This window comes from Pseudochaenichthys georgianus, chromosome 22, assembly GCF_902827115.2.
Source record: "Pseudochaenichthys georgianus chromosome 22, fPseGeo1.2, whole genome shotgun sequence".
NCBI classification, from domain to species: Eukaryota; Metazoa; Chordata; class Actinopteri; order Perciformes; family Channichthyidae; genus Pseudochaenichthys; species Pseudochaenichthys georgianus.
Window position 1 is genome coordinate 5,003,574 of NC_047524.1, and position 12,262 is coordinate 5,015,835.

General features: G+C 39.6%; 1 protein-coding gene and 1 long non-coding RNA gene across 4 annotated transcripts in view; one reads left to right on the forward strand and one right to left on the reverse strand.

Annotated features, from left to right (window-relative positions):
- Positions 1-7,253, forward strand: part of dtnbb (dystrobrevin, beta b) — a 40,418-nt gene extending 33,165 nt beyond the window's left edge. For both annotated transcript variants that reach the window (XM_071207189.1, XM_034111777.2), the window contains 4 exons: positions 64-223; positions 2,225-2,314; positions 2,403-2,456; positions 3,483-7,253. In XM_071207189.1, coding sequence (XP_071063290.1) covers positions 64-223; positions 2,225-2,314; positions 2,403-2,456; positions 3,483-3,508 — 330 coding nt within the window. In that variant the 3' untranslated portion in view covers positions 3,509-7,253. The remainder of the gene's footprint in view (positions 1-63; positions 224-2,224; positions 2,315-2,402; positions 2,457-3,482) is intronic.
- Positions 1-12,262, reverse strand: part of LOC117467877 (uncharacterized) — a 60,381-nt gene that overhangs the window by 8,883 nt on the left and 39,236 nt on the right. The window contains exon 3 of one of the 2 annotated variants that reach the window (XR_004554410.2): positions 3,438-3,522. The exons of the other annotated variant lie outside the window; for it this stretch is intronic. This is a non-coding gene — a long non-coding RNA (uncharacterized lncRNA). Of the gene's footprint in view, positions 1-3,437; positions 3,523-12,262 lie in introns of those variants that run through there. 2 annotated transcript variants of the gene reach the window in all.

Genomic DNA, 12,262 nt, shown 5'->3' on the forward strand with positions numbered 1-12,262 from the left:
ATTCTAAAGGTTACATCGTGTTTATGGCGATACTGTAACTATCACGGTGTTTGTATGTTGCAGTCGCAGTCTGGAGGCTCTCCTCACTCCTCCCCCAGCCACGGGGCGGGCTGCTCCATGCCGATGCCCATTCGCTCCACCTCGGCTGGGTCCACCCCCACCCACACCCCACAGGACTGCCTGGCCAGCGTGGGGGGCGACGTGCTCGAGGCCTTCGCTCATGGTGAGTGGGCACCAACTCGACTTAACTTTCAGAAAACTGACCAAACCTTCATATTATATACTTGAACTTTTGAAAGAACATCCATAACATTCATCTGTTTGCAACTTAAGTATATCAATAAGATAAGGTAAGATAAAATAGGGCTGTATTCATCCCGAAGGAAATAGTTGTGAAAATACAATAAACACAGCAGCACAATAATAACAAAACTGTACACTAACAGTGCAGTAAAAAGAGCAATGCAATAACTACAGGAAACATAGATGGTCACATAATTAATGTAAATATTAATATTATTTAGTATAGTGCAAAAAAAACGTAGTGGTAGTTACGTAATTGAACGTACTATGTACTGACCTCACCACCTTCAAAAACTCACCTCTTCAATCTGGCTTTTAATGTGTGATTGTTTTTGTATTATTTTACTTTAACTATATATTTATTTGATGTTCCTTCCTTTTCTCTTCGTCTTTGAGCACCTGTAAAAGCGCTAACAAATTAAATCTATTATTATTTATTATTATTATGTACAAATGACAATAAAAGCCTTGAATCTTGAATCTATTATACTTATCATGATATTGCAGTAATTATACCACCAGGCAGTGTTGGAATTTAAAGAACATATATTGAATTAATCTACTATAATTAGGGCTGTCAGTCGATTAAAATATTTAATCGCGAGTTAATCGCATGATTGTCCATAGTTAATCGCGTTTAATCGCAAATTAATCGCGATTAATCGCAAATTAATCGCACATTTTTTATCTGTTCTAAATGTACCTTAGAGGAATATTTTTCAAGTTTTTAATACTCTTATCAACATATGAGTGGACAAATATGCTTTATGCTAATGTTTATTATCATTTGAACAATGACAAATATTCTCATGAATATTAAACACAACAACCTGGAACCTCTCTCATTCAATACAAATGGTGTGTGTGTGTGTGTGTGTGTGTGTGTGTGTGTGTGTGTGTGTGTGTGTGTGTGTGTGTGTGTGTGTGTGTGTGTGTGTGTGTGTGTGTGTGTGTGTGTGTGTGTGTGTGTGTGTGTGTGTGTGTGTGTGTGTGTGTGTGTGTGTGTGTGTGTGTGTGTGTGTGTGCGCAACTCAAGGCATATGCTCGAACGGGAGCTGCCTGGACGCTGCAATCATGTGTGTGCTGACTTCTCGTACAATGTCCCGCTGTCTGCTTCCTGCATCAAGTCAAGTGCTCGGCGCAGTTGTGTGGATCGAGCGCTCCTCTGTTTTCATTTAAACAGCTCCTTATATCCGTTAGCGCAGCTAGCTAGCACCAGATGCTAACAACAACAATAGCCGCGTTCACACTGCGGTACGGTAATGCACGTAATGTCTCTCTCTTGCTCGCTCGGGCCACACACACACACACACACACACACACACACGCTTTCAGAGTAGATACACATCGTCTGGAGACAATGCCGGGGGTCGGGCGATTTGGAGATTCATGTCCGATCAGCTTGGGGAGTTTTAGATCAAGCCTGACGCTATACCCCAATTCTGCCATTATTACTCACTCACAACAGCTTTGACACACACACACACACACACACACACACACACACACACACACACACACACACACACACACACACACACACACACACACACACACACACACACACACACACACACACACACACACACACACACACACACACACACACACCACACACACACACACACACACACACACACACACACACACACACACACACACACACACACACACACACACACACACACACACAAGCGGGCGGCAGGAGCGGGGCTGTCAACAGCATCAGCTTGTAGATGGTATTTTAAACTCGATGCGCTCTGAAACTACGGGGCGGCCAAGGAAAAAAAATACACATGCGTTAATCGCGTTAAAATAATTAGTGGCGTTAATTTTTTTTTGCGTTAACGCGTTATTAACGCGTTAACTTGACAGCCCTAACTATAATACTTATACTTCACTACATTTCTCTGTTTCCCAGGTGTACCTAGAAATCTTCGTAATGATCTATTAGTTGCTGCTGACTCAATCACAAACACCATGTCGTCGCTGGTGAAAGAGCTCCACTCGGGTGAGTCTGTTGCACCTGGTTCATAATGTCATATCATCTGAATATGTGTTGTGTTAACATATAACTGAAATCTGTTTCATTTTTTAAGTTGATGACGTGGCCTTGGAAGAGGATACGAACATGAGGAACGGTGGGGACAGAAGTAAGTCTAACTACATGCTAATTGTTCACTACTATTAGTTGTTTAGAGCCATGGTCATTATATGTATACAATCCTACCACTGCGAAGTATTGTTTGAGAAGATACCAAGCAGTGATAATAATTTAAGCAATCATTTCAACTGTTCAAAGATAAACAAGGTTCAAAGTTCATGGTATACAGAACCGATATAGTGATTATTGCCTTTTTGTAAGAGATTTTGTGAAAGGGGGAAGTAGAAATGTGAGTATGGCACTCAAATACAAAATGTATGTGTTTTGGGTAATCATAAAAATTGGCCTAAATATAAACGTGGAGTATTTTCTTCAGCTGAGGCAGAATGATCAACAAAAAGTGGGAGTTATAATTCATTCATAATATATTAAGCAAATACTACACAGTTTGGCAGCCAAGACCAGCTGTGGATATAACGATTTCATTGAGATTAAAATATCAAAATGAAATTGTCATGATAATGGGTAAACAAGTTGTGATTTCAAAACAGAAAACAACAACAGATTGTGAAAAAATAAAGGCAGTTTGAACATGTTAATTATCCATTAATAGTTATGTTGAGTTAAAGAGATAATTAACCCGTCATCGCAAAACAACCTGCTGTTTGCCTCTTTGGAAACACCAGCTTGTTTTCTAAATATACCAAGATAATTAACCTTCCATCATTTGAAAATGTCATCCTGATATAAGGGGGAAATGAACTCACGATCTCAAGATAATTAAATCAAATGAGTGCAACAACAGCTGTTAATAATATGTGTATAGTAACAAGTTGCCTGAAGTACAGTAACTAGACGAACAGAAGTTGCGGCTCATTATGAAAGCGTTGTTTCTTCGTCTGCTAGAGTGGAAGAGTTGGCTGCACTTTTATCACACCTTTATCAGCCAATAAAAAAACTTGTTTCACTTTTTTATAATGAGCGTCTGCCACAGCCCTCCATCCAAAGCAGCGAGGCATCATGGCACATTGCCCCAGAGTCAGTTATACACTCTTCTGTCTGTCTGTGTTTCCAGGCACATTGAGAGTACAGAAGCACTGAGGAAACACAACCACCTGCAAGGACAAACAGTATCAGTAACAACAACAACAACAACAACAACAAGCCCTGGCATTAGCACGTAGAGTAATGCATGCTGTAATCTAACAGGATTTCACTATGTGAAGAAAAAAGGCGTCTCTTCTCTTCACACCTTGCAGGTAGCAAGATGTGTCTAATTAGCGAGTGTGTATGTTGTCCTGTAAACAAAAACTGCTGTAATTAATTAATGATTTCCCTCATGATGCTAAGGAATGGCTTGCTGTGCTTCCCCCCCCCCCCAAATGTCCCATGGCAGCAGATCTTTCTGTAAATAAACACTGTAAACACAAGACCACAGGAAACGCCCCGACGTGAACGTGACCACATCTTCCCTTTTATTGGTTTTGCATCATTAGCGCTAGTGTTTATCTTACTTTTAATTATAATTTTTGCATGAAGTTGCACTTGTGTCTGGATGTAGGTACTGTACCAAGCTATGGCAGCTCTCTGTGGGTTTTCATTGGTGTCAAGAGTGTCTCTGAGTTCACACAGAGTTTGTTTACCTGCACATCCATATTCTAGAATTCGTTTGTAAAAGCAGAATCCTGGATATGCCCCGGTTTCTAATATTTTCAAATCTTGTGAAATGCAGTTATTTGTTTACTTTCTGACAGCTGAATAAGATTAGCATGGCAGTGAAGACTCAAGGAAGCAACTGTGTTTGGCTTGTCAGCTTTCTTACCAAGAAGTACAAGAAATCTATACGCTAAATATGAAGCTTTTACGAGCAGCTATTTTGCCAACCTTAGCTAAAAGCCTTGAACAACTAACTTTGCTCTTTCCAAAAGGTAACAAAATCGACCTTCCTGCACCTCTAAAACTCTAAGTCTAAGTAAGGATGTGCAACACAGTCTCACGGCATTTCGTGTTATAGTCACGAAATTAATCTATTGATTCGTGTTCACCAACACCATTTCCCCATTTTTTTCGTGTCACACAGAACGATTTGAAAAGCAATGTAAATAATTAGAAGGGAAAAGATATTTAAGAAAATACAGATTTCAGTATTCTGACACAGAACGATTTTAGAAGCAATGTATTTATATTAGTAGTTCAGGCCTGCACCAAATAATAACAAATTAGAAGGAAAAATAGAGATTTCAGTATTCTGAGCCCCATTTCTTTTCCTCACGGACGGCAAAAAAACTCCGATATCATAAAATATAAAATAAAAGGGTTAGGGTAAGATATTGCCCCACACAGATATTGAGTAAGAAAATGTTTTTATGAACCACACAGCTTCCGGTCTTCCAAGACCCGAACGGACAAAAAGACGTGGTGCAGGCACGAAACACACTACCAATAGAAATACATTGCTTTTAAAATCGTTCTGTGTGACACGAAAAAAATGCGGAAATCGTGTTGGTGAACACGAATTAATAGATTAAATTAATTTCGTGACTATAACACGAAATGCCGTGAGACTGGGATGTGGTGATATATGTTATTATTATAGTATACAGAACATATTAAAGGTGGGGTAGGTAAGTTTCAGAAACCGGCTCGAGATACACTTTTTGTTATATTCCATGGAATGCTCTTAACATCCCGATAGCAATGAATATCTGAAGTGCTTTGACAAAAAAATCCATAAAAAAATGTCATCTGTAGAAGCCGTAATACTGTAAAAAGTACAACCAATCGATTGGATGGCCTACCTGCCTGTCAGCCTTCCATCGGGGCACACACTTATCTCGTGCCCTCATTGGTCATGTGCGCGTTCGTGTGTGTTGGAGGAGGGGCTCTATAAGGAAGTGGCAGATTTTCTCCGGTTGTGTATTTTCAAATTCTAGCGATCTCGAGCCGGTTTCTCAAACTTACCTACCCCACCTTTAAGAAACAATACAAGCTATCGAGAATACTTTGTGCATGTAAACAAACTCACTAGAGTCACTACTGTACTGCTGCTAAACTGGGCTCTCAGTGAGCCACCCCTGCAAATAAAGGGCTGTGCGATCAAAAGAAACTAAGAGGCTACTACAAACAAAATAATGAGTCTCGTTGTTTTACTCCGCAAAAAATGTACTGAACACCTGACAGCCTCAGTATTTAATGTTTAAGTGTAGGGAAGCACCTCAGGATAACAATGAATTAGGCGTTTAGTTTTAGTTACAATATGCAGGATACAGGATGTAAGGATGTAAGGTTGTAGCAAGTAGGAAATGCTTTGAAAGCTTTATTTAGTTATCAAAGGAATATTAAAAATATTTATGTGCAATGGTGGTAGGTGCTCAGGGACTGCAGAGCTACTATAGCTGATATATAGCGGTAATGTCCTTTAACTGCTACACATTAGGAGGTTAACGATCAATGATGAGTACAAATTGAGGGTTTCATTCCAAACACAATGTTTTTACACAAAGAAAACCTTTTGTGATCCTTGTTGTGGGATTAAGTCAAAACGGGCAAAAGTAGTTCATTTGACTCTAATTTAACTTATACATTTGTCTTGGAATAAAACTCTTTAAATATCTAAAGGAAAACAGCAAGTGATTACCGCTGGTTAAAGAATGTGGTTTAAATGCTATTTGGTGAAGCATGTTGTTGGATAGTTTGTGTGTGAATTAGTGTGTTTCACAGGAAATCAAAGAGAGGATTTTCATTGGGTCTAAATAACATTATTTTTGTCCTTCAGGATAAAAGATTTGAAATGTTTGTTTTTCTGTGAATTCAATGTGATAAAGGTCTAGGGAAGTATTAGTATGAGATGCGCAGAAAGGAAGTCAAACGGTCTGAATCGAGCTGAAAACATGACGTTTTTATTTTGAAATCTGTACAGTAAGCCTATCCTATAAGCTAAGTAAAAGGTATCGACAACCTGCTACACTGTGTCAAGAAAAATAACAAAAAGAGGCTCGTCTGTTATTTTAAATGTGATGTTTTTATTCAGTTCTGCTCTGTTATTATCGTTTAGTATTAGTGGAGTACAGTCAGTGTAATGTCAAACAGAGATTCACATGCATACTCGCGCCTGAATAGTCGCCAAAATACGAAGAAAGTACAGCATTTTAAATTCTGTGACCTCTAATGACAAAGTTTGTTCAGTCGGAAAGGGTCCAGTAAATACTTCAAATGCAGAGGTAAAGATTTAAAAAGTGACTGTCTTGCCCTTCATTCTTTCAGTTTGTGCCTGTAGCTGTTCTGTAAAGTGCTGTACAAAGTAACCATTCAGCAGATAAGATGGTCCATCAGCTTTTATGTCTGTGACTGTAGATATTTTTATTTATTGATTTAATGTGTTATGAGGGGGAAACTCATGCTCAGCCTTTACATGTGTGCCAAACTGTTTGTGTGTCATACAAAGTACAGGTATATATCAAAGTATATCTGCGTTGGTATGTTGTTGTTGCCCATCGTTTATTCACAGACTACCCGGAGATGTTATTGGTTTCCTGCTGGAAAACATTTAATAATGACAGACGACACATTCCAGATCGACTGATAGGCTCACGGATGTCATTAAATGTGGAGGCAATACAGATAAAAGCATCCATTGTGATCCTGTTATTGTTTGCAGAGAGACAATGTGCAAAGAGCAACAACACCCCCCGATGTTATTTATCTATGTCTGTGTTCTGTACGGTTACGCTTCTGCTACACATTTGTTTCTCGTGTTGATTTTACAAAAACATAGTTTTATGCCACAAAGCCACTGTCTTTTGTAAATAAATCAAATGTGAGATATATTAAAAAGATTTAAAATATGGCTTCTACTGGTCGTGTCATGATTGTTGGTGTATTTTTTATTAATTAATACTTAAATGCCCTATATCATATAACATACGACACATATATTAGTTCCTATAACATGTAACTGTTACAAATACACAGTAACTGACTGAACTAAAATATCACAGATGTTGTTTAAAGTTAAAGGTGGACAATAAAAAAGATTGATTGGTCATTTATTAGCATTTGAAAATAAGAAGGAACTATTTGGAAGTACTTTTAATTGAGACTAATTTAATTTTTTACTTCTAATATATTTCTTTTAGCAGAATATTACACTTTTAATTTTTTTAAGACATTTGCAATAGCAAATAGCTTTTTCATGATTGCATACTAAACTACATAATACTGTGTGACACATATCTAAACAAATATTCTGTGTTACTTTGACATTGATTAAACTACACAGAAGTATAAAATAAACCTTTTATGAATTTGTTTTCATAGTCTGGTCTGACATGTAGAATAGATATGAATGTGTCCATTGTTTATTTGTCGGTCAGTCATTGTGCTTGTCTTCAGTTCAAAGACCTCATGCTCACATTCTAGTTAAAATGGTTTGTTTCTTACAAACAAATAGGTAAATGAAACCTTAAATCCTATCTCTCTTATTTCTCACAAGCTTCATATTTTTCATCTTCGTGAAAACACAACTTCCTCCCAACATGTCAGAAACCAATGCCTTTCCTGTATCACCTACAAAGCTACATCAAAGACTTTTTTTTCCTGCTGCTTTAGGCACCAACAGCGATAAAAACCACACAAGTGAGATGAGGTCGGACCCACTATCATCATCCTCCGTGGGTTTCTAGGACACAGAGTTCCCAGCAGCGCGCGCACACGCGCACACACACACACACACACACACACACACACACACACACACACACACACACACACACACACACACACACACACACACACACACACACACACACACACACACACACACACACACACACACACACACACACACACACACACACACACACACACACACACACACACACACACACACACACACACACACACACACAGTCCTCTTTAGGGTCATGCTGATGCTGCTCTGTCCTCACATGAACCTCTGACTGAAAGAGGAGATGCGGCTGCTTCCAGATCAGTGAACCACATCCGCCTGCTGCACACACATTTCCTCTCTCCCTCATTGCCCCTAAAGAGCTCTCAATCGGCTTTAATCCTCCTGCGTCTGCAACATGTACCTCTCTGTGTCTCCGACTAGTGGGCGTGTGCAGGATGAGTGCAGGCTGGCTGCTGCAGGGTTAATGGACTGAATGTGATAAAGAGATTTCATATCTTGTCCTAGCTGCACTGGGAAATGAAATGAAGATGTGCTGCAAGAGGAAGATCCTGCTCAGAGGATAACATCTAAAAGAGATGAGCTTCATGCTACTGTACATCCGATTTGATTTAAAGCAAGCCAACTGAATAACCAAGTGCACCCAGGAATGTGAAATTATCTACTTGAGAGAGTCCAGTGCTGATTTTTCAAATATGTTTGTTAATAAGAAACGTGTCAAATGGTTTCAAACATATCTATATTTATCTTTTTCTATTCATACAGTACCATTATGTTGTTGTTGTAAGACAGTCAAATTGTGCAGAAATCTCCTTTATGCCAGTGTTTGCATCCCTCACTTGTATACTATATGCTTCTAAACCAGGGTTTCTCAAACTTGTTCATACCAAGGACCACTTAACCAATAAAAAAACACTCGCGGACCACCTAACTCCACAAATATCCCAAAACACATCGTTTTTCTAGAACAGATTATAAATCGCCTGGAAATGGTACAAACAAGTGGCAACATGTGTGACGAAGGTGTTGCCCTGGGCTTTATCATGCAATAGAAAGTGAAACTTAAGCTCGTTCCATTGCGGAGATATTCCCGCGAGAGTGCGGAAAACTTAAATGTATTTATTTCAAATGTGAAATGTTACTAATATACTCACGGAACCACTAGGGGGCGCTCACGGACCACCTGTGGTCCGCGGACCACACTTTGAGAAGCACTGTTCTAAACAGATGCATATTCTGAATTTCATTCTAAACATGCATCTATTTGGAAAGATAAAAAAGTTACAATACATTGTTTTGTTTTTTTAAAGCAATAATACTGGAGAAACAAGTGACAAAGACACAAATTCATCTCTTTGTGCATGTTTTGTTATTAGTTTCAGTTAGGCAAAAATCCAAGTTAAAATTGGACCCCAAAGACAACGTTTTTACTCCAAACAAGTTTTGCTACATTATATCCTTTTTGCTTCAAAGCATTCCTAAATTAATCTGATGTATCAAACACAGCAGACATTATTACTTGTAATTACAGGGAAAGGCCCAGGTGTTACTAATAACTTTAATGATGTATGCGTTCTAGGAATTCATGCAACGCAATGCAGCCATTAACAATGTTATTAGTCACACCTGTGTTTGATAACTCAACATGGCCGCTTTGAAAACTGTTAATTTGACCAGGGATAGGATAAGACGTTATAGTTTATCCCTGAACAGCATCTCGGGTGTCACAACAGTCAAAGAGTAGAAACAACAAACCTGAAATATATGAAAAAAACTACATTTGAATGACAAAGGTATGTGAAACGTGACTGTTGTTCATGTTGTAGAATAGGGGATCAATGAGTACTCGTCTAGAATGCAGTACAGAATGTGTAGTGTGTAAATGCAACCACATACTGTACAGTGTATCTGACTCTATCTTTCCTTGTTATAAAGCCCTCCATGGCAACCTGCCATCATTTATGACTTCCTCATTAAATTGGTCTTATAGTAATTATTGTAGATTGGCTGATGCATGTAGTCCCACGTGCAAACATTACGTTTTGGAAAACTACTTTGAGTATCAGTGCTGCAACTTTTTATGATCCTATTAAACCAAACACAAAACTGTTGACACAATTGCAGCTATGAGTCCATTTAAAACCAAGATGACAAACTACTCTGCTCTTGAATGTAAATTGCTATGAGTCCTGGAGGTTTAAATAAAGGTTGACTTTTCCCCCTGCATAAACAGACTTCTCACAGAGCAAACATGTACTGTAGTTTGAGGCTGGTTAGAAGAGACATTATATTCAGAGTGGACATCAATGTCAAGAGGTAAATATGTAAAGTAGTATTATGAGAAGAGCTCCTGTAAAGCACATGTTTCTCTTCTCGAGGCCTCGAAGCATCAGCTAATTACATCGCTGCTCAGGGCCCCTCAGCCACCAGGGCGCCCATAAATGCAGCAAATTAAGAATGAGGAAGTCTCCACAGGATCCTGTGTTCATTTATCTCAACATAAAAAAAGAACATACTTCACGTGTTGTACTTGTATATTTTATGCACAGATTAAAAGTGGTTTGTTTTTTACCTTTAATTTTGAAACACAACAGTTGTTTCAAGTTTATTTACACTGTATTTCAAAGCCAGTGATGGTATTTTTCAATGCAATATGACAATATCATAGAAACAATTATACAGATACCTCTAAGGTTTTCATATCCGTGACCTGCACTGTTGTGGGAACATGCGTGTATGTCAAACAAATACTCCTGATGGTCCCATGCCTCAAACAGACCGAGGCTGGCGTTGCTTAGCCTCTCAAGCGGCTCCTTAGCACAGAAACCCAACATGAATCAGATCTCTCTGAGGGGAAGTGGTGAATATAAGAAAAGGGCGTTTATCTTTGCACACAGGTCTACTGTTTATTTCTGCCCTGAGGTCACACCAGAGCAGCCAGAACAGCACTTGAGGGGCTCCTGGACCACTCTAATGTCTCCCAGGTGTAACAAGTTTAGAAAATCAGGCATGGAAATGTTCAAGTGAGGAATTGTTTTAACATTTAAACAAAAATGTGTATGTATTAGAGTAAAATTATAATAATAATAATAATGGGTTCCATTTATAAAGCACTTCACATTTGATTTCAAATCCCGAAGTGCTACAAGTAGTGAGCACGAACAGTATAAATAAACATTACACAACACGGTAGAATTAATAAAAAGCATTACAAAAATAAAAAATAAATAAAAGGGTGATAAAAAGGTCTAGGCAAAAGCTCTTTTGAAGAGATGGGTTTTGAGGCCTTTTTAAAAAGCCTCCACGGTCTGTGGTGCTCTCATTTGGTCGGGGAGAGCGTTCCACAGACTGGGAGCAGCCGAGCAGAAGGCCCGGTCTCCCATAGTACGGAGCTTATTCCTGGGGGGTTTGAGGAAGTTGGAGTTGCTGGAGCGGGTGGTCCGCAAGGAGGTATGGGGGGTGAGGAGTTCCTTGAGGTAGGGAGATGCAGTTTCATGGACACACTGGTGGGTGAGGACGGAGACCTTGAATTCGATCCTCAGTTCCACGGGTAGCCAGTGTAGTGCTTTAAGGATGGGGGTGATGTGATCATATTTGCGCACCCTCATCAGGATCCTAGCAGCGCTGTTCTGAATGTATTGGAGCTTCTGGATGCTTTTGTTAGGGATCCCGATGAGGAGTGCATTGCAGTAGTCCAGCCTGGAGGAGACAAAGGCATGGACCAGCTTTTCGGCATCAGACAGAGTGAGTGTGGGGCGGAGTTTGGCGATGTTCCTGAGGTGATAAAAGGAGTTCTTGCACAGCTGTTTAATGTGGGCCTCAAAGGTCAGATGGGCGTCCATTTTAACACCCAGGTTGGTGACTATTGAGGAGAGGGTAATGTCCTGGCTGGAGAAGGTGATGGTGGTGATGGTGGATGACCGAACCTGGTGTGGGGTGCCAACTATAATGGCTTCGGTCTTGGAGCTGTTGAGTTTCAGGAAGTTTTGCTTCATCCACGCCTGTATCTCCTCCAGGCAGGCAGTGAGTGTGGGTGAAGGCAGGGCTGCAGAGGAAGTAGGGTTGATCCTGAGGTACAGTTGGGTGTCATCAGCGTATAGCAATGGAATGATACTCCATATCGGCTGATGATAGAGCCAAGGGGGAGCATGTAGAGTGTGGGGCCGAGA